Raw genomic sequence first — 21,561 nt, forward strand, 5'->3', positions numbered from 1 at the left:
ACGTGGAGCTTGCTCTTACTGTCTCGCGTCTGTGAGATTTCAACAGTGCTAATGGCCATTTGATGAAAGTATAAACTTGGTGATTTTGTGCTTTTGCCAAATTACTATGGAAGTGTTGACAAAACAGCTGGGGAAGTCATTCATCACATTTTTCTGAAGTCACTCATGAGATTCTTTTCTTTTTAAATTTAACAGCATGGCATTTTGCTTTATATTTTTTTCTCTTATGGTCATCTGAATTTGCTGTGCATTAAGGTTTTGACGACTGATTTAAAACTGATAATGGAAAAACATGTAACAAAACTATAATTTGCAAATTAGGGCTTGCTCAGAACTACTCTGGAGATGCTTCTTTTAGTGGGGCCACATGGAAAGATAAGACGGCATCTTGATACTTTAACTCATTGGTTTTTAAGAGTTACAAAGATGTGTTTGTTGTGCAAGTAGAAGAGCACTTTTCCTCTGCTTGCTGTCTGAAGAGTTTTCTAATTAGAGGCCAATTTTGATGGACCTGGCGGTGATAACTCCTAGGAGGGCTGAAGGCAAGAAGCAGTTTTGTCTTTTGGGGCAGCAAAGGGGCCGTTCCGTGTGGCAGTGGGAGGTGCTGGACCACGAGCGCCAGAGGTGCGAAGGTCCGTGGGGCTCTGCGGGCACAAGGAGGGAGGAAATGCTGGTGGAAGGTGCCTGGTGTCTGGATACGTGATGGAGGACCTGGCCAGGCTGCATGTAGTTGCGCCGTGGACTTTTTGTTTATTTATTTGTTTTCCTCTAGTAGTGAGTATTAAGTTGCATTGTAAAGGCCGGTTCATTTTTTTTATTATTTATTTATTTTCCTCAATAGGATTTTGTTTTGTACTTCAAAATCCAATTTCAAACTTAAACATGTGCTGTGAGGCTTCCTCGTGGTAGAGACAAAACCTGCAGGGATTTTTGCCTGAGGTTGAAGTATAGGTGAGATGAAAAAACCTCTGAATATTGAACCCCAGTCAAGTATTTTGATGTTGGTGATGCCAATTCTGGAGGAAGAGGGTCTGCGTAAGAGGAGGAGACAGTTACAGTGATCTGAGCCCCATTTCACCTTCATGTTGCGGAGGGAGAGTGTTGGGGAGAGAACCCCCAAGAGCAGAAGCCCCTGGTGCAACTTTTTAAGGGGGTCTGGCAGCAGCACTGCAACGTAGTGGCATACAGCGTGACTTGGAGGAAGCTGTGGTAGAGATCTGGCATGATCCTGAAGAGTGTAGAAAGCATCATCTTTTAAGTACTTTCAATGGCTGTTTAAAAATCAGGTCCATTAGTTCAAATTCTGAGCTTGAAGTCTTGCTAATTTGTATTTATGTATGTCAAGCTGCGAAGCTCATTCCTCGTTCTTTGCTTCCTTTCAGAATTCACGCAGAAATGAATAAAAGACCCCTGTGTGATAAAGTCTTTTAAAATTAATAAAATTCACTTTGAGCAGCAGCATGCAAATGGGGTCATTTCTCTGCTTGCTGCAAACGTGGGGATTCGTGTTACCTCCTGCCATTTGCATTTCCCACAGCCCAAATCTTTTAAGATGAGAGCAGTTGGTGTAATCTATACGGATGCCCTGGCATCCTTCGACAGAAGCAAAATAACTGCACAAGCTGGAGGTGCTCAGCCTGCACTTCTCTCCGGCCTCAAAATTTAGCGTAGGACCGTTCGTTGGGCTTTTAAAAGATCTTCTGATGATGAAGTTTTGGCAGCGAGGAGGTAAATCCAGGCCCTCTCAGCACCTCTCCTATCTATACATCAGGCTGCAGAGCTCAGTGCCACCGGCTACGGGCAAACAGGAGTGGCTGTAGCCATCGGTCCCCATTAGCCACTCCGGGGAACAGCACGGTGACATCTCCTTTCAAAGTACCTGTTTGCAGTGCTGCTGCAGTTAGCATAGGGTGTATATTCATTTAATTTGCCCAAATTGTTGCAGATGTGGGGTATCTTTGTGGTGAAACGTCGTTGTCTTGAGTAGCTTGATATGCTGGGAATGCTGGATTCGTGTTGGTACACGCCGGGCTGAATACAGGATATAATGGGATTCTCGGGCGTGTACGGGGGTGACAGGTAAAATCCGGATGGCTAAAAAAAATAGAAAGCTCAGCCTTTTCATTTTCTTCTTTTAAGGGAGCTGCCGTGGAGCGGGGAGGTGAGCGGACCCGGCGTGGGGCTTACCCTGCCCCTGCCCTGCGCCGCAGGGGTATGCGCTGGGCAGGGACAGCGGGAGCTGGCACCGGAGCAGCTGGATGCGGGGGCAAAAATAAAAAAAAAAAGCCAAGTCCATTGCCAGCTTTTAAAGCCAGGAGGGCAGAGGATTGCTATGTGTGTTGAACAAAAAGTATCGAGCCCTGCCCTTTCCCGGACACTGGACGTGCTGCAGCCATGGCTCTCCCGGGACAGAAATAGCACTGCCAGAGTCGCTCCATCCGTCTCTGTCATTTTTCCCAAATCCCACCTCCCCCTTTTTCTTCCCTCCCCGCCATCACTTCCCAGGACTTCACCCCCACCTCCCCTGCTGTCTCCTGCCACTCGTGGACTTGGTTGTCCCCCCTCGCAGGAAATGCCCGGCTCCCGCAGCAGAGGCCACAGTGGTGCTGGTCCTGCCCCGGGAAACCTTGGCCCGAATCCCACAAAGTTATAAACTCAGGAGGAGGTTTTGTGTGGGAGCGGGGAACAGGCTGCGCTGGTGAGGACGGAGCTGCGCAGTGGGAGGTGAGGTGGGCCATGGCAGCCAGTTTCTGCAGAGGATGCGGATCGAGAGCTGACAACACCTTCAGTTTCTAACCAGTTGAGCACCGCGGCCACGTTATCTCCTAGCGTTTTGCAGGAGGGGTGTCTCAGGCAGACATCAGATTGCTGCACCAGAGGAAACCCTGAATCTCCTCCTGCTCTCAGTTGCACTGAGGAATGTGCAACTGCGCCGGAAACAAAAATGTTGCAAATAATTGGTGAAAGCCACTGATTTGTGTGAGACGACTCAAAACGTCGCCCTGCACCCTGTGCTTTAGCTGATATACGTCAGTGGTGAGATAAACTCCCTTTACGGTTTCCAAAAGCTCTGCCCGTAGCAGCGGTGGTGCAGATGGGGCAGCTGCTCCGGCATTCCCCGGATGGTTTCTGAGTGATTTCAGGCTCTTTCGGCTTTCGAGACTGCTTGCATATTTTTATCAGCAGATTTTAAAATGGCTGCTTTTTCTCCTAAGCATCACATCAAGTAGCAAGAGAGAGATTTTTAAAGGCTGTCACTGTCAAACTCAGACAGTGACATTTTCCAAAGAGGGCTTGATGCAAATTTTAGTTTCTGCCGAGTCTGACAAACCCAAGAGATCACAGCCTGAAAGGGGGTTTTATAACTCCTGCTGGTAAGCGTCGCAGTATTAGTGTTTCCTGGCATTGAGAAACAAGTTTAAGAACAATTAATCAGAAGAACTTGCTCAACATAGCCTGCAGTAATGGCAAGGGAGTATTTTCTTGGCTGAGCGTGTTTCCTACAGTCTCGGGAGTAGAGCGGGTGCGTGTGCACATGCGGTTTTGTAAAATACCCCAGGCTGGGTATTTTATGAGCATCCCTCGCACCCAACAGAAATTAAAAGAAACTGCAATGATGTGGCAACTTTCGGAAAACAACTTTCAAGTTTGGTCCCCCAAATTAGACCGCTGCTTCTCTGTTCTAGTAGTTACTTGGTCTCCTGATGTTTTCTCTGTGCTGTAATATTAGATTTGGAGCTTTTAAGAGAAGAAACAAAAGAACCAGTTAATCTCCAGGGTCATCCAAGCCTGTAGACAGGTAATTTCCATTAAATAAGTTCTCGGCTCCAATGGGCTCCTCTAAAGTAGTATGAGATTTCCCAGCAAATATTGGACTTGAGTTTCAGAAGAACGTTGGTATCTTCTGTGAAGGTAAATCTTAATACTGGAGCTGCTGTAACAGCGGAAATCTTATCAACAGGTTACAAAGATGGTAGTGCTAGTGACTTCAGATAAGTGTATTTAAATGGGGGTGGTTTTTTTCTTTCTCTCTGGGTTGCTCCTTCTGTCACAGCTCAGCTCTCCCCGGCACCAGCAGATGCAGTTGAGTCATCAGAAACTCCAGTGCCCTCCGTAGGCGCAGGGTAAATTCCAAGAACTTGTAATATCAGGGGGAAAAAGTCAAGCAAAGCTGTTTCCTTTCGCGCTTTCGTTTTGCTGTCAGTCAGCATCGGCTCAGATAAGTTCAGAGTTCCAGTTGAGTCCTCTCTAGAAGCAGCAATATGGTGTCCTGCTCTGAGCTTCGGAAAATACACCGCCTCTTAACTTTAAAGTCTCAGAGTATTAGAAAGACACTTTGCTGGCCATCATCCAAGAAAAATTTGAATGGAATAAGTTTCCTGCAAGCCATCCTTGCACAACCAGCTTGCTGGAGCTTTAGCTCGGAGCCTTCTTGTGTCATTAGTTGAAGCCAGGTGTCCCTCGCCAGTCGCGTCTCCTCCTGATGCTGGTTACAGGAAGGGCTGCATGTTCTTCGTGGCCTCGGGGAAATCTTCCTCTTTCGGTGCGCCTACTTTTTATTTCTTAATACAGGGGAAAATCCAGATTATATATATGTTTTGGTTAGGTGTGTAAGATAATAGCACGCAAGCGGTAGGGCTGCCATGCGGGAGCCATGAAGGTTTGGCTTCCTCTCGTGCGGGAAGTGACATGGTAAAAGTAAATAAGTGGTTTGCTGTCCTCAGGATGTTTACTCCGGTTTGTTCCACATGTTTCTGTTAATTACTATCTTGCCACTAATTACGGCTGATTCCTGGTAGGATTTCAGTTCAATTCCAGAAGGTACACGGATGTTACTTAAATGTAACACAAAATAATCCTGTTAGCTCACGCGGGGCTGATCTTTTGTGAAGTGCTCCGTGACTTACCCATCCCACCTCACCTGGAATTCCCGCTACCTTAGTGTTTTTATTCCCATGCGTTATCTCCATTTTCCAGGAGCACACGTGGACCCCTTCGGTGTAGCTGGTGGCTCCTCCAAAGCGCTCACCCAGTCCAAGAAATGTACTCACGGTTTGTCTGAGACATATGAAATCGATGAATTACCGAACAAATATGAGCTGGCAGGGACTTGTCTGATACCGTTGCCCCTCACGATAGGCAATATTGCCCTCTACTGGTTAATTACAGGTTAAAGGATCCATATTTTCCCCTTTCATGCAGCAGCACTTTGCTATGAGAAATTATTTTTCAGCCCCTCTTGCTTGGAGCAGAAGGCAGGTTTTGTTCCTTATGCAACTTTTTAGGATGTTACAGCTCTCGATTGATTTCTTTTTCCCCCAGAAGCTGCTTTTCATTTGGGAGGACCTGGTGCACCCAAACACCAAACTTTAATTATTGTTTTTAAATGTTAGTAGTAATGCTGAATCTCTCATTTTCAGAATTAACCCTTAGAAATGTAACTTCTCCAAACTGGTTTTGCAAGTGAAATATCTGCAAGTTTTTTAATTATTATTTGCGTTAGTAGAATGAGACCTTTTGCTTAATGCTCCTCTGGATGCCGACTGCGGCAGCCCCTGATAATTGCCCCCTTCCCTGCCCCGGCTGGGGCACTGCACGCTGAGCTGGATCCAGGCACTGAGCTGGGTTAAAAATAAGCTCGCAAAGAGTGTTATTTTTAACCCGGGTCAGTCCCCTGCTCGGGTTCACGGCACGGCTGCCCGGGCTCTCACATGGGTGTGCTGGCTCGGAGGTGCAGGAGACAGCAAGAAGGAGCCACGGGGGGAACCGAGGGCTCTTTAAAGCCAGAGCACCCTGAAAGCTGCGTCTCAAGTCAATATTCCAGTTCTGAACTCAGCCATGGACCCCTCCTCCATACCAGCTGTCTTCCTAAAAGCCTTTTCCAGGACGCACATCACTGCTGACAGAGCTCCAGCAATGTTTAAGCACTTTTTGGTGGTGATGCCCTGTGTGACTGACCTTTCCCAGAGTGAATTTTTTCAAGTCTCATTTTTGGAACTGGTACAGCTAGCTGCTAGCTTTATTCCGAGGCTGGCTTGAACATTACAAATATGTTAAAATATGTAGAACAAGAGAAAACAGTTGGTGCAAATTACACTTCAGTTTTGCTTTGCAAGGTGTGCTAAGGATAGATGATCAGAGGAACGATCTGGCGGCTCATGCCGTGCACGGCACTGTCGTCGATTCAGTGTTTCAATCGCAGCCGATGTGATGTTACGGCATTTAACCAATTTGTGGTGCCATCTCGCTCTCCTGCAACTCGTAAAGGCCAAAAAGTTTGGCGAATTTTTGGGGGTCTGTTTGTTGAACTAAACTTTGTCTTTACTTCGGGGGAGATGGAAAACTGAATGACTGTTGGGTGATCGAGATGGACTTAATCCTTTCAGTACTTAAAGGGGGTTTAAAGGGGCAAACTTTTTAGCAGGGCCTGTTGTGATATGGCAAGGGGTAGTGGTTTTAAACTGAAAGAGAGTAGATTTAGCCTAGATATAAGGAAGAAATTTTTTATGCTGAGGGTGGTGAGACATTGGCCCAGGTTGCCCAGAGAGGTGGTAGATGCCCCATCCCTGGAAACATTCAAGGTCAGGTTGGAGGGGGCTCTGAGCAACCTGATCTAGTTGAAGATGTCCCCACTTATTGCAGAGGATTGGGCTACGTGGCTTTTAAAGGTTCCTTCCAACCCAAACTGTTCTATAATTCAGCTGTGAAATGTGCTGTGTAATGGTGGGGAGCAGCTCTGCATCCCCCCAGGGCTCCACTGTGGGGGGAAGTACAGATGAGAGCAGGTATGGGCAGCCCAGAAATAGGAAGCACAATTTATTCTTCTGGAGGAAAACTGGGTAACCTTGTAGTCGAATCAAAGTTAATAAAGTATTTGACTTTAGCTGCCACTGTATTCTGGTTTTGGGCATGCAGATGCAGCCCCCCTGGTGTGCTGATGCTTTCACAGCATACCCCAAACAGCAGAATAATGGTGACGGCAGCTTAAGAAGCAATTTGCTTCTATTATAACCCAGGTCAGCTGAGCTTAGCAAAAGTGCTAATTACAAATCCTTGATGACAGACTGTTAGGGAGCTTATGAGGAAAGGGATGCAAACTTCCCAAGGGATGCTTGTCCCCTGAGTCCAACACTGAGGACTTGTGTTCTAGGTTTTAGCATAGATTGCCACCTCTTTTGGGGCCAACGGTGGGTTTGAACAAGTTTGCAAACAGCCCCTTCACCACTTCTTCTCAGCAGATGGTCTCTAAGCGTTCGTTGTATAACCATTCCCACCCTTGGCCATGTGCCCTCTCCGTGCGCTTCAGCCGCAGCTGCGTTGCACTGATAAACCCCAAAGCAGGAGCAGCCTGGTCCTGCACCTCAGTCTGTGCCGGCAGGGCGGGCAGGCAGCAGGCAGGCAGAGTGCCGGCAGGGCAGGCAGGCAGCAGGTGGGCAGCAGCAAGCACCAGCCTGGGTCTGGTGCAGGCAACGTGATGGTGCAGTGCAAGGTCCAGCTGCGGGGGTTAGTTTTGGATCATTGTTGAAGGAAAGAGAAATACTCATCACGAGAACTGTCTGTCTGTGAGGGTGTTTTGTTGGTGCATCATCTTTTCATGGAGCAATTGAACTATGAAGCCCACTGGAGGAGGGTGTGTGGATCTGAGGGGACAGTCCTTTCTCTGGGCCACTGGGAGAAGAGCTGCAGTCAGAGGATGCCCCAGGCAAAGCCTTGGAGAGGCGTGTTGTGACTTTTCACAGACAAAAAGTGACAAAGTTGTGAGGACTGGTCCCAAAACTCACAGGAGGTGCGTAACTGACAGGTACCATAGTTTTCCAGAGTCAGAGCTGTGCTCACACCCTCGGGAGCTGAAGGATAAAAACTGCTCTGGAGAGCAGCTCTCATGGGGCTTGATAGAGCAGGACAAGCTCTCCTGCCTCTTCTCTAGATTGCAGCTGATTTCATTGGAAAGTTTGGAGTATGGAATGTCTTTTGCGCTTTTACATCCTATTTTAAGTTGGACTCAAGCTGTGAGCGGTCGCTGGGAGATCCTTCTGCACCTTCGTTAGGTGCTGAGTGTTGTGGGGCTGGTGGCACAGCAAAGGCGCTCTGCGGGAGCATCACCACAAGCAGCAGGGGGGGGAGGCATCGGGGGCGAGAGGGGCAGCACGCAAGGATGCTGCGGGTCCGTCACCAGGGAGAAGCAGCTTTATTTTGAATTCTTCCAGTGTTCAGCTGTGCCTTTCACACCAGCTGAACTGGACTAAAGGTGTCGAGATTGCTCTCTAGCGTAGTTAGGAGTAATTTATTGGGGTGCGTGTAGGGCACCTGGTTTAATACTCAACTGCACTAAGTGTTGGTGTGTCTGATTGGGGTGTCTCTGCGCTGCGCACACACACACAGAGAACTCCAAGAACGGCCTCAGCACAATTCTGAGTCCTGCATCTGCTTGCCAATATAGATTTTAAACATGCAAGACTTTGCACATCAAGAAGAAAGCAATGCAGTTTGTGTTTCCGTGGGAGGGATCGCCTGTTTCTGGTGCACTGTAATTATTTAGGAAGTGAACTCTCTTGACTGTTTTTTGTACGTGCAACCAGTGTACGTGGGTTTCCTATGCTTTTTTGTTCTTTTACTCCTGGCATTTTATAGGCTTCATCTTTATAGTCCTGCTATCATGAGACTGGTACATGCTTCAGTATTGTTGCTATAGCTTGTAAAATCCTGTAGCCTCTTACGGGAAATGCCGGCAATTCCGCATCTGGAGTTTTCTGAGCTTTTCCTTGCCCGCCACCTCTCGTAGCTGAAGCGCAGTACCCCGTGTGAGGGGAAAAAAGCCGTCCTTGGTGTTCTCATGACTTGTGTTTTTGTCTTGTTTGCTTATGCCTCCCGAAGGGCGGGAGACTGCAGGGTAAAAAAGCGTGAGTGTTGTGTGGGGGGAACGGGCGTCTCTCAACCTGGGAAAAGGGGTTCCCCCGCGTGATGCCCACGCACAGCGAGTGCTGCAACGCACGGCGGGGAGGTGTGAGGCACGTCTTGGAGTCCTCTTCTCCTGCAAGGCCTCGGGTGCCACGCTGCACTGTGAAATGACTTTTTAAACATACCTTGCCTCATTTTCCTCATGCCCTCGGAAGCATCTCCCCATGTACGATTACAAGGTAAAGACAACGCAACCTGTTCTGTTTGAAAGTGTCGGTGCTTTGGTGCACACAACAAACTGGGTATTACCGTTCTTGTTCCTTACTGCAGACGTGGTGCTTTTTCCATCTTCAAAGCATTTTCCAGCCATGACCTAAGAGCACACGCATTAGCTGCGAGCGCACACCCCTCCCGAAGCAGCTGATGCTGAGCACATCCCGGGAAAAACTTCCAGAATGTGACACACCACTTTTGATGCAAATAAAATGACGCCGTATTTCATCAGCTCTATTAAAAGTACTTAAGTAATTGAACTAATGAAACTTTAAAAAGTCGTTAAGAGACAAATTTGGTACACACCTTTCTTCTCACTTTTTTTTTTCTTATTTTCCCTGTTAAATGTCTTTGGCTTTTTTATTTGTTATCTTACTGTTTGCCTTTCAATGTGTGGTTTTACTGGTGTTTCTCTGTGTTACGGTAGCTGATTTCTCTACTTTGCAGCATTGGTACTGTTACAGTTTCTGCAGCAAAGGAAAGTGTCATCTGCAAAATAGCATGAGTATGACTGGAATACCTCATCTTTCATATTAATTTTTGCAAACATTGGGTTTTTACTTCCATTGTGTTCATTCGCCTTTGCGGTACGTGCCTGCCTTGCCCCCTGGACTGTGCTTACCTCTTACACATTCAACCTCATTTCCCATCTTCGTGTGATCCTCACGCTTCTCTACCATCCTTCCAGCTGTGGATGTCCAACATACGGCCCCTCTGAACACACGTTGGCTTTGTCTCTCTCCCACCATCCCTGTAGCCAGCTGGGGTATTTATCCCTCCTTTCCCCATAGCTTTTCCTTGAGCAGGGCCAGCCATTCCTAGGCAGACAGCCCAGGGCCGTGTGCCCGGGTCGCTCCCCTGCCTTTTGGGAAAAAGGAACCCATGGCCTCAGAGTTGTCACATCCAGCTGACTTTTTTTGGGTGGCTCCAGTCTGGTGAGAGGCCATTGATGGAGCTTTCTGCTCTGGACACTCCATGATCTGCAGATAGACAGGAGTGAACTAACCACAGCCAAGGCAGTAGCTTAGTGACACCTAATTTCCAGCCCTGTTTGAGGTTTTTTTTTCAGGCTAAATTGAAGCATTTTGGGTGCAGCTCACTTTTCTTGCAATTTTTGCTTTTTCAGGTGAGGCAGATGAAGAAGCCTTTGCGGAGGAGTGCAGACGGAGAGGACAACACGCCCTGCCTTTCCAGCCCACCAACCCGCGCCTGCTGAAGTCTCACAAGCCTGCCAGTTCCCCCAGATATGCCTATCATTACAATAGCGATGAGGTGGAAGAACAAGATAGAAGCCGGGTTACAAGCAGCTTGGAGACCCCTTTTTATTTATCAGGTGTGCACAAGCATGTTGATGAGAAATGCACAGAAAAGGATCCACCAGCTAGTCAAAAGCCAAAACCAAAAAGCCAAGCAAGAGGTGGTTGCTGTGTGTTGACTTAATGTTAGCTCCCCGGTAGATAATAAACAGCAGCTTGTGCGCCTCCATCCTGTGTTAGCTCTGCTCTTCAATTTAGTCTAAATTCACAAATGCCCCGGGGATATTCACGGATCCGGGGCAAATACTGTTATGCTGCTGAAGTGCCTACGCTCTTTGTTCTTAAAAGTGAAGGCCTTTTAGAGATTAACTAATCATAATATTTTTGCACATTCATTTACTTAAATTGTGCTTCGCTTCCTTGCCAAAGGAGAAGTTCAGCAACTTGATATTATTTCTGGAAGCTGCAATTTTAGGCACCTAAATTCTAGGAGGGAGGGCAAGACTGTTCAGGCGAATGCGGAAGCGTGGCAATTCTCCTGGTTATTTTTGGAAGTAATTAGTCCTTTGATATGTTTCCTGTCTGTAATGTTTCAGCAATATAGTCCAGAGGCTATCTTGGACAACCAAGTCCTCATAACTACTTGATTTAATTTGAACCTCTGGTCAAAGATCATCCAGGACTGCCAGGACAGGTTTTTCTGAAGCATGAAGAAGTCTTTCTACTTGGACGCCCAAAGCAAGGGCCCTTCTCAGTAGTGCCGAATTCGGTGAAGTGCTGGGAAGTGTGAGCCTATGATGCTCCTCAGCCTAAGCGCAGCGCATGAAAAACGTGCGCTGTACCCCAAAACACATGCTCACATACTCCCAGTGCTGTACCAACTTCTGCTGCGTTTATGAGCCTTTAAATCTAATGCCGTCTTCTGTACGGAAGACCTAAAGATATCATGTGGGAGGACAGCTTGAAAAAATAGACAGTCAGACAAACGTCTTCCTGATCAGTTGCTGCAAGTTTTGCGTCTTTAGGGATGGCTAAGTTGAATTTTTTGGTTAAAAAAACCCCAAAAGTTAAAAATTTTTCTACAGAAGCCTGAATGTAACCCCTGGGCTGATGCCCCTAAATCTCCCAGGCAAGGGTTACAGGTTTTGTCTCCTGTGTCTCTAGCCAGCAAAACAAAAACTTGGCTCCGCGTTGGAGACTCTGCAATCATAACAATACTTGGTAATGGTTTCCAAAGAGCATCTGAGTTTGACATGCACCTCGCAATTTTTGGAGCAATTTTTAAGATTGCCGAGGACTTTTTGCTGTGAATCTATTTATACTCCAAGACGCACAAGTTTGAAATTAAAATGAATTTCCAGACGTATTTGTGCAATCACAAAATCCTCTTTTCTGCCAGTAGATTGTGAATTGCCATAAAAGATTCAGGGTGAAAACTTGATTGCAGTAAGACTGAGATTTTACTGTTGCTTTAAATATTTTGCCTGCTGTTCCTCTGACGGACAGGGCTGCTGAAGGAGTGGTCGAGTCAGTCATAAAAACCTACGTGAGTGTCTTAATCCCTCCCTGGGAAGTTTGTGCACGAGCCCTGGCCAATAATGCCGTTCTCCTTCATGGGTGTTCACCTCTGCCGACTGCCTTGCCCAGCCAGCAGGCTTCACCAGCGCAGCTCTGTAATTATATAGACCACTTACTTGGCTCCCGCTTGGCTTCTCGTTGATCACTGCAACAGCTGCCGTGCTTCCACGGGCCAGCGTTGGGAAAACAGAGCATCTTTTTCTGCCTTGGTCCAAAGCCCACTCGCTGCAGTGGAAAATAGTTGAGTTCCACGGCCTCAAACCGGGCGCTGTTCCACCTCGAATCGTTCCAGCGAGACTGCGCGGCGGTTTTAGACCAGTTAGAGCACCTCAAGCAACTCCTCAGCTGTAAATGATTCACCTGCAGTGAAATGGTTTTCTGTTCCCAGCTCTAAGAGTGGGGTTTTTTTTTGAGTTTTAATGTGAAAGTCCCTAGCAAATTTAAATGAAGGAAAAGCGAATGGGTTTCATCCTGACTATGTGGAATGGATCGCTCTGGAAGTGGCCGCCTCTCTCCGGCGCCCAGGGAGAAAGGCTGGCCAACTCCTTTAGATTAGCAAGTGATATCCAGAGATGAGATGAATCCTCTCCTTAGTCAGGATTTCCAGTCATTACAGTGTGTTTTTAATAATAATAATAAAAAAAAACAACAAAAAAAAGTTAAATTAGATTCTCCATCTAACATTGATGCTTTGCATTTTAGTATAAATTTCTCTGGGTTTTGTACTGTTCCTGGTTTCGTAACAGCCTTTAGAATAAAACTTGTGCTCTGAAGTCACTGCACATCCCAAACAGCTCCACCCAAGTAATTTTCTAATAAGAATTCAGATACTACAAGCAATGCACTGCCCGATTGTGTGATGTATGGCTGACTGGTGATATCCAAGCTGTACCAAAGCTTAATGCCAGCAGTGACCTGGGGGTTACAGCCACTAATGGTAGGTGTAGTGGTAATCACCCCCCAAAACCTGCTTCTCTGAATTTGAAAGTTTTGATCTTTATCTAGCAAGAATGGTTGAAACGTTTAATTGTTAAAATACTGAAAAATAGATGATATGTAAGATCATAATTTGCAAGATAATATTGCAAGGTTTGCTCTTCCTTTTGAATGAAATAGCTTGCATTAACCTCAAACTTACAACATTAATAATTCATTTTTGCTCCATTTTCACCCACTGGCATCCTTGAGAAGGAAACCACTTTAGAAGAACTGGCTTAACTAACCTTGATCCTTTCCTGGCATGAATTCCTCTGCTGGAAAGTTGAGCTATTTGTACTTTATTACATCTTTAATGCAGTCTCCGTTCTTTTTACCAACATACGGTTTCCTGAATTACACGTTACTAACTAGTAACTTTGGTGTGCTTGGTTATCCAAACTAATTACCTTATAATTCTCTCACATACTTGTATTTGGGCATGTAATGGAAAGAGAAAGGAAAGCAAGCCACTGTTTTCTGTGGAAATCTGATATGGGGGGCACGCCGGAGGTGGGAGGGAGTTCGCTCTCCCTTTGCTCCCCATCCCCTGGCCGTAACTGCGTGCGCGTGGGACGGGGTAACAGCCGCCCTCTTCTGCGGGCAGAGGGTGGGAAGGTTGGCTGGTGGATTTGGAGGCTGGCCGGTCGCTCCCTGGCTTAGCCAGAGCTGCCTTCACGCATGGTTTTTTGTCTGCTAGTAGGAGAGCATCCCATTGCCCATTGGCTTCCCGTAGAAGGTGGCTGGGTTGCACATGGAAGGGCTTCCAAGGCTGCAGAGCCTTGCAAGCTTTTGCTTGCCATGTGGGAGTAAAACCTTGGACTCTATTCAGTAATAGTATTACCTTAATTAATAGCAGGCAAGCAGGTTTTATCTGGCTTGGTATGTTCTTGTAGCGATTCTAGGCAGAATTGGTAATGAAAATAGTATGGTGAGCAAGCATGAAGGAAGGCCCCAGTAAGTTGCTAAAGCTTTTCAGTCCCCTAAAACATCAAAGTTGGAATTACATCACTGGGTTGGCCAGTGAAACTGGAGAACTCACCCCTTGGATTTAGCAGTGCGGATAATTAAATAGTGGAGCGGCATACCTGGACGGGGTGGGATGTTTTGTCACCTCAGGTCTTTACACAAAGGCGGGTTCTCTCTCCGCGATGTTCTGCGGCATGAGCAGGAGCTGTGGATGCGGTGAGAGAATTAGTAGGTCAGATTGTGTTGTGTGTTGGGCAGCGGCTCGGGCTGAAAGGAGGGAATGTGAAAGTGTAGTGTAAAGCTGTAATTGTAAATTGAGTCACACGTATGAAATTATACTGAAGCTGTGATCTGGGGTGAATTTTTATACTGGCATATGCAAGCGTGGTCAGTCTGAAATAACAGATGGTGGCTGTGGCTCAGCAGTAAGCTAGCTACCTTTAAAAGAGCAGTTTATTGTTTTGACTAGAGAGAGATTTCTAAGAGCAGAAAATTAGAAAGTGCACTCCTGAACCCAGCATGCACGCAGCCTGCTGCCCTGTTAAAGCTCTGTGTGGGTGCTGGAGCCATGACTGCTTTCATGCTTTTAAGGAGGGCAAAAGAATGGCCACAATCTTCGCAAAAAGTTAGTAGATTTTGAAAACCATTTTTCTCCGAGACTTGAGCTGAAAGCATGAATCCCTGCCACCCCCAACCTCGGTGCTTCAGAGCCTGAAAGTGGAAGTCGGTTCCTCCAAAGTCTTCACCTTTGCAGGAGGTCTTCTGTAAAAATCAGGCCATGGCCTTTATTACTGACTGATGTGGGTCAAGAAGCAGCAGTGCTGTATGTTAATCATCGGTTGTGACTGAACACCTTGTTTCCTTTTGCTGACTCCTACGCTCTCCTGTGCTGGCAGGAGGAAGGTGGAGCAGACCCGTGGCCGCTCTCTGCATCCTGGTGGAGCAGGCAGATGCCAGGCAGGGCAGGAAGAAGTAGGATACCATGAATGGGTTGGGTAGGAGTGTTTTCCCCAGGACACTTGTCCCTTTGGATTGATCACTCCATGTGCACACCTCCCTTGCAGTTGCTGCCCAAGAATGTGACTGGTTTCATAGGCGGTGACTGAAGAAACCTCTGACTTTGGGAGGTGCAGATGGCAGAAAAGTAGAAAGCCAGAAGGAAAGTCAATCTGGGACACAGCAGAGAGGGTTCCCAATTTGTTTTGGTCCTTGCTACTAAGGGTTGTTGGAAGTTGGCCTCAGCCTTCGAAAGCTTTATGAAAGCTGGAATAGCTTCTGTGCTCTTTATAGTTCTCCTGGAAGTGGAAGAGAAGGGGATGAAATGGAAAGAGTGGGTCAGCAAATGCTGTTTGTTTTAGACAAGAATTATCCAGGTTGTAAACCAGGTGTAGTTCCAGATGGTGTAGATTCTTGCTTCATCCATCTCTGCTCCTGGCAGAAAGAACATACCAAGTTAGGGTGATACCTATCTGCATCTGAGTGAATCTGTTTTCCAGTTGTCAAAGCTCGGGGAAGCTCTCAGCAACCCATTCTCCCTCCACCCTGTAATGCACTTCTGGAGTTCAGATGGCTGACAATTGCTTGTAAGGGTGAAAATTTGAAAAGCCCTTCTCCAAGGCCAGAACTGCTTGGCTGAAGCCAGTTCGGCCAGGCAGCAGCTATGGGAAGTTTCTATGACTGCTTTGTGATGGTGGTGACTCCCCGGGACACAGGTTCACTGCAAATTAATCAGATAGTAACGGGGCTGCTGCTTTCTTATTCAGATTTTGTTCTCTTGCGACTTTGGGGCTAGTCTTGTAACCAAGGCAGCTAAATATGCTTTTAATTACTGCTGGTTGAAGTGTCCGAGTGAAATAAGCACCAAAAGGTTACATCTTTAGCGTGCAATCTTTATTTTTACTAGGAGCTGCTTCACTTGTTTGGATCAGGTTTTTGGCCATTATTACCCAGCATAGCATCGCTGGCGCTAACAGATTGACAAAGTTCGACCCATCCTTTCTTCTTTGGTGGGGGCAGAAAAGGAAATGGTCGAGAGTGAAACTATTTATCACAGCAGGCTCGAAAAAGAAAAGACCTGGCAGTTTTCTCTTGAGGAATACGCTGTATTTGTGCGTTATCTCCTACTTTGGCCAATCTGTTTCTGTGTGTCAGTGATAACACTTGAAAGATTTCCACTTTTCACCGTTATCATTCCAGAGGCTGGTAGGAGGCTGTGTTGTCAAATGCCTAAATATCTTCATACCACATTATTTTAACATTTGAGTTGTTTCATTTATGAAATGAATTACGTGGCATTCATTTCAAGTCATAATTTACATTAACTCAGTATTTTTAAGGAAGAGTTGCTATAATTGCTTTCAAAAATGCAAACATCTGAAGAAAATGGACTTGCAAACAAAAAAAAGTATTATGATATAAAATGGCAGTATCAAAAGCAATCACGCCTGTATGTGGAAGCCTTTTAGAAATACTGACAGTGTTTTGAGAATGAAAAATGAGAAAATTATGAAGCTAATAACCTGTTAGGGTTTAATGATCCTTTCCCAAATATCTGTGTTAACATTTCATAGTTATTACATGAACTAGTTCTGATCAGCTGATATGATGCTGTTTTTCCCTCCAGTAAGGGGAAGAATCCTTTGAATAACACCCTTCGGATGACTGATTCTCAAGAGTCAGCTCGTCTCTTCCGCCTCCATTGGCCTCTGTGGGAAAGCAGAGATGCTTTAGCCCTTCTGCGATGTCTCCCCTACGGCAGTAAATTAAATGCCAACCGTTCTATTTTTGACGATGTATAGGTGACCGAGGGGCTGACATTGAAGTAAACTTCATGGATAGAGTTCTTAGTTAGGAGATGTTCACACAGGGCCCCCGGGGACAGGACTGTAGCGCGGGAGGGTGGCAGGCTGTGGGGAAAACACAGCGTCATCTGCAATTCTGCAAAGCACTGCCAGTTTTGCTCTTCCTTCAACAATAAAACTGGTTTCCACTCTAACTTTGCGCAGGCTAATCGCTTGTGGCAGCGTTTCTAAATAAATATCCTGCTTCTTGACTCAGTTGATTGCAGAAGATGAAGTCATGCTGTTGGTACAGCGTAGGAGCTAGAATGATAACCTCGGAACAGTTTCCCTTTGCTACAAGGGAGTGTATTTCCTCTCACGCACAAACTTTTGATAACGTCTCAAGTGATTTTACCCCAAAGACTACCTCGTGCTTCTCCCCAAGTCTTAAACTTAAACTGAAGAACTGCAGTTCTGCTGTGGGCGCAACTCTAATTGCACTTGGGAGGAACTCTGATGAGGAGCAAACTTTAGCCACAGCGTGGCTTCGTACTCCTCTGACCTCCCACCACTTTTTCCCATCTTAATGTTGCTATTGGTGCTAAATTGATGGAGAACCGGGTGTGACAGTGACATGGCTTCCTCAGGGTCACATCTGCCTGCCTGCAGGCAGCATGGGGGAAAGAGGGAGATTTCAGACAGGCCGAGCTGTGCCCTTCCTGGGCTGTTGCTCTGAGTCCCAGCCCTGCCTCTGAGCTGGCTTGGGGGGCTCCTCCGCTCAGCCCCTTTCACTGGACCGTGCTGGTTCCCAGTGGCAGAGCACCGCTGAGCTGAAAGATCCATCCAGCTATCTCGAAGCATCACAGAAGGATTATGTGAGGGAAAGGTGTGTTACATTTGAGTTTAGATTTAAGTGCACTTGGGTAGGTGCGGTGTTTGTTCTGCACGGTTCACTGTCCATGCGAGTCTGCTAGCAAGTTGCATTTTACTGCAAGTTTGGAGGAAAGAAGGAGATGCAGAGCCAGAACTGGTTTTCATGCATCTTTGTTGGGGGGGGAGAAACATTGGGATGATGACCACATGGCTGGAAGCTTCTGCCTACTGAACCTGTAGCAAATAAGTGCTGCTTGAACTTAATACTTCCATGCACTATGGGAGCGGCAGTAGAATATAACCTATGGTGCACAGTCAAGCATGAGCAGGCTGATGACCTGCATATAAAATGAATATTGGTAAACACTGATCACCTTCTTATTTACTCAGGATTCTCAGCTCTCTCTCGTCTTAAAATGGAAATGCAAATGTCGTGGTAACTCTGACTACTGTGAGCAGGAAACACCAGTACTTAAATAGCTCCTGCTGTAGAAGTCTTACTTATTGCTTCCGTTTTGAAAATGATTCTGGTTTTGCATGTGCTCTAATTTTGAAGCTTTTCCTGAATGGCTTTGAAGTCTTTTGAAAGTTCTCTAGATCTTTTCAAACTTCAAAGATCGGTAGTGTTTTCCTTCTATCCTGTGTAAGGGATATGGTAGAGCTGATCATTTTAGAAAAACACATTAGAAAGCCAGACCTTTTCTTTAAGATTCCGTAAACCATTCAGAGAACATGTGCTTTTGCTAGAGGAAAAAGTCCATGAATACTGTGAATAGTGTTTTACAAGCCATGTTTCCTCAGGACACAAAGAAGGCAGCAAGAGGAGGAAGCAGAAGCAGAGAGAGGAACAGAAGAAGAAGAAGTCAACCAAAGCGAGTTACTAAAATGGACTTCTCTGCTATGCCAATACCTTTATAATAATGACAACTTAATGTTACATTTGAGCACACCTCTTTTGTGTATATTTTTTGATTGTTCACACTGCTAGCAAGGAAGTGACTCATGTTTAAAACTGTACTAAAATTGCACTATGTTATTCTTTTTAGTTTCACGGAGTGGCTTTCTTGCCAGTCAGGTTAGGGAATTCGAACGAGGCTGATCTTGGTTAGAAGCGTGTTATGTTTGAAGATTGGAAAGCGTTACAGAATTTCTTACCTCTTCCTTCCCTGGGACTAAAATGACTCTAGTCTAGTGTTTGTTTATTTGTGTTGTGGGATATAAAGGGTTGTGCAAATGCCTGTTTATTTGGTCACTCTAGCATCAATATCAGGCCTGTTGAAAGAAGAGTCCTATTCGCTCATGTCATTGGGAATGGGATTGAGACATGAGCTCTTATAGGGTAAATTATGCAAGCTTAATAAGTGACTTCTGTGGTTATTTTTTTTTCCCAAGCTGGGCAGCAAGTCCCTGCTATTAAAATGTTCCCTCATTTTAAATTGTATCATGAAGTTTTATCCTCTGATTTTAAGAAACTTAGTGTAATGATGGTCTCCTGTAAGCACTCCTACTGATTTCCTTAAGCGTAGTTGACTCCCGATGAATCATTTAGTGAAATCATTCCTTATTTTAAAAGTTTATTTTCAGAACCTAGAGACAAATGATCTAAGTGCTACTTTAAAACTGCTCTTTGTTTCTGCTGAGTAGGTTTTAGATAACAAACATTTTTTCAGCATCCGTGTAAGATTTTATCAAGTTGTTTCTGCAAAGAACTTAGACCTTTATGTATGAGAGCATTTTACATCGGTTTTATTGCAGGACTAATTTTTTTTTTTTTTTAGCTTGAAAAGATGTCTTCGATTTAAAAGAAAAATGTATTTTCTGGCAAGATTACTTCCTTGCTTCCCATACTTGTCTCATGTGCATGACACATTGCTTCTTTTAACATTTTAGTTTGTACAGAGATCTTCTGTTGCCTTAAGCATTTACCTGCATGTTTCTTGTCAGTATGTTGCCTCCTCTTTTTAACCTCCAGGTAGGAGTTATCAGCTTATGGTTTTGTTTTGTTTCTTTTGTCTTCCTCTTGCCAATACATTGTTGATGTAACAGACTTAAACCTGGCAATATTGAAAGTCCACCATTCCCGGAGAAACTCACTCATCCTAATGTTTAAAAGATGTAGGAATGCACATAATGGTGTAAGGAAGAAGCTAAACAGAAAAACCAAGTCTGCATTCTAGCATGGTTCGATATAACAAATTCTGGTGTCTCTGGTGTCTGAACAGTTTAGCTTCGAATGCTTATGTTACCCAATGTAACCCTACGCAAACATATAACCATACATGACCTCTGTTAGGGTATTTAAATTACAGTTAATATGAAATAAGACTGAGTACCGGTTTTCTGTCACTTAAGTACCACTTTCTTTTTGTTTTGTGCAGTGTTACTAATATTTAAAAATAAAGAAAATTCTCCTTTATGCTTTGTCCTCTTGCACTGTACTGTAGACTGGAGCTGGCATCAGTTGTTCATGTTTAGTTTCACTTAAAGTTTAGGCTGTAAGCACGAGGGGGAGAGTCTGCATTCACAAAAAGCCCACCAGCGTACCGAGTTGTGCCTTTTGCTAAATCCATGAGCAGGTCGATACAGTCCCTGTGTCAAATGGCTGATACTGGAACATGAGGGTTCGTTCTGACTGGAAATATCGCTGTAAGGAGGGTGTACCTTGCACGTTCGCCGTGCAAGGAACATTCGCACTGGATAATACCCAACACTTTGCATTACATCCCACTTCGTACGCTTTGCGTACACTGGGAGAAGCCTCCCCCAGTACCTATGCCAATTTTAAGCAATTAGCGCTCTTTATTTGTTGGGAAAATGGCGCGTGCTCTGGAAAAGCAGGAGAGGTGGAGGAAGGGAGAGGTGACACCAGCGTAGGGCTGGTCTGCCCCACGCTGTGCCTGTGCTGTGAGCAGCCTCACGTCACCAGACGGAGTGGCTCTGCGTCAAGAATGTGCCCTGAAGAGTTAAAGCAGACCGGGATTTGGTACATAAATATCTTCTCTGATCCCTGTGTTAGGCTTGAAGGAGGAGGATGGAGCATTAATTAGTTAGCAGACCTGAAGGCAGGCTCTAAATCAGTTAGGCAGCCCGTCTTACCAAGGGCATCTGTATGGCACTGGGAAAGCGCTGGCAAGCTTGCGGATGGGCTGCTACACCCTGTGCTTCCTGCGGGGAGAAGCTCCTGGGAAACACAGTCTCCAGAGGAGGGAACCACGGGCATAAACTTCCCTGTAACTACCTAGAATCTGCCCAAGCTTGCCCAGAAATTAAGAAATGTGGGCCCGTGGCCATTGAGCCTAATTCCTTCCTTCAGCCTGATTACTTCTGGATTTTTAACTGAAAGGTGACTGCTTAACTGAGCACCGTGAAAGGGGGTTGTCAGCCTGGTGTAGCACCGTGCTCATGTGGCTATGGTGCCTGCAGGACAGCCTGGATGTGGTGCCACGTATGTATGAGCAGGCACATATGTGAGGTCTTCGTATCCCAGTGCCTCCATCTGCCAAAGGCGAAGGCTGCGTGATTATATGGTTACTTAAAGTATGTGTTGGGGCAGGAAAAATGCAGGTGGGTGTGAGACACCACAACTGATAACAGACGATGCTGGCCCAAGAGTGGCTGTGAATAAACGTATTGTGAAAGTTGGAGAAAGATTCCTGACCATCCTACAACACTTCTGTGGAAGAGCTGAGGACAGAAACAGAGGTAATTTAAGCACAGACCTGACGTGATTTATAAAATGTATTGCAAAATGATTCTTTACAGAGCAGATACCTGGGCTCAGAGACCCAAAGTGTTTTCAATCCCTTTTAGTATCCCGTAAGGAAATTAAATTATTAGGGCAGAGAACACACAGTGAGTTGAGTAACAGCATAATTAAAATGATACACTGAAAACACAATAGTTTTATCTTAAGATAGTGGGACACTATCACAAACAAACAAAATATGGACAGATAAGTG

General features: G+C 45.7%; 1 protein-coding gene across 2 annotated transcripts in view; it reads left to right on the forward strand.

Moving 5' to 3' along the window:
- DNAJB6 (DnaJ (Hsp40) homolog, subfamily B, member 6) overlaps positions 1–20,019 on the forward strand; it is a 54,531-nt gene extending 34,512 nt beyond the window's left edge. The window contains exons 8-9 of one of the 2 annotated variants that reach the window (XM_009886776.1): positions 10,298–10,504; positions 18,404–20,019. In XM_009886776.1, coding sequence (XP_009885078.1) covers positions 10,298–10,504; positions 18,404–18,486 — 290 coding nt within the window. In that variant the 3' untranslated portion in view covers positions 18,487–20,019. Of the gene's footprint in view, positions 1–10,297; positions 10,612–18,403 lie in introns of those variants that run through there. The other variant, XM_009886775.1, reaches the window with a different exon arrangement.
- The last annotated feature ends 1,542 nt before the right edge of the window (positions 20,020–21,561 follow it).

The sequence above is a fragment of the Charadrius vociferus genome, unplaced genomic scaffold, assembly GCF_000708025.1.
Source record: "Charadrius vociferus isolate BGI_N301 unplaced genomic scaffold, ASM70802v2 scaffold255, whole genome shotgun sequence".
Taxonomy (NCBI): Eukaryota; Metazoa; Chordata; class Aves; order Charadriiformes; family Charadriidae; genus Charadrius; species Charadrius vociferus.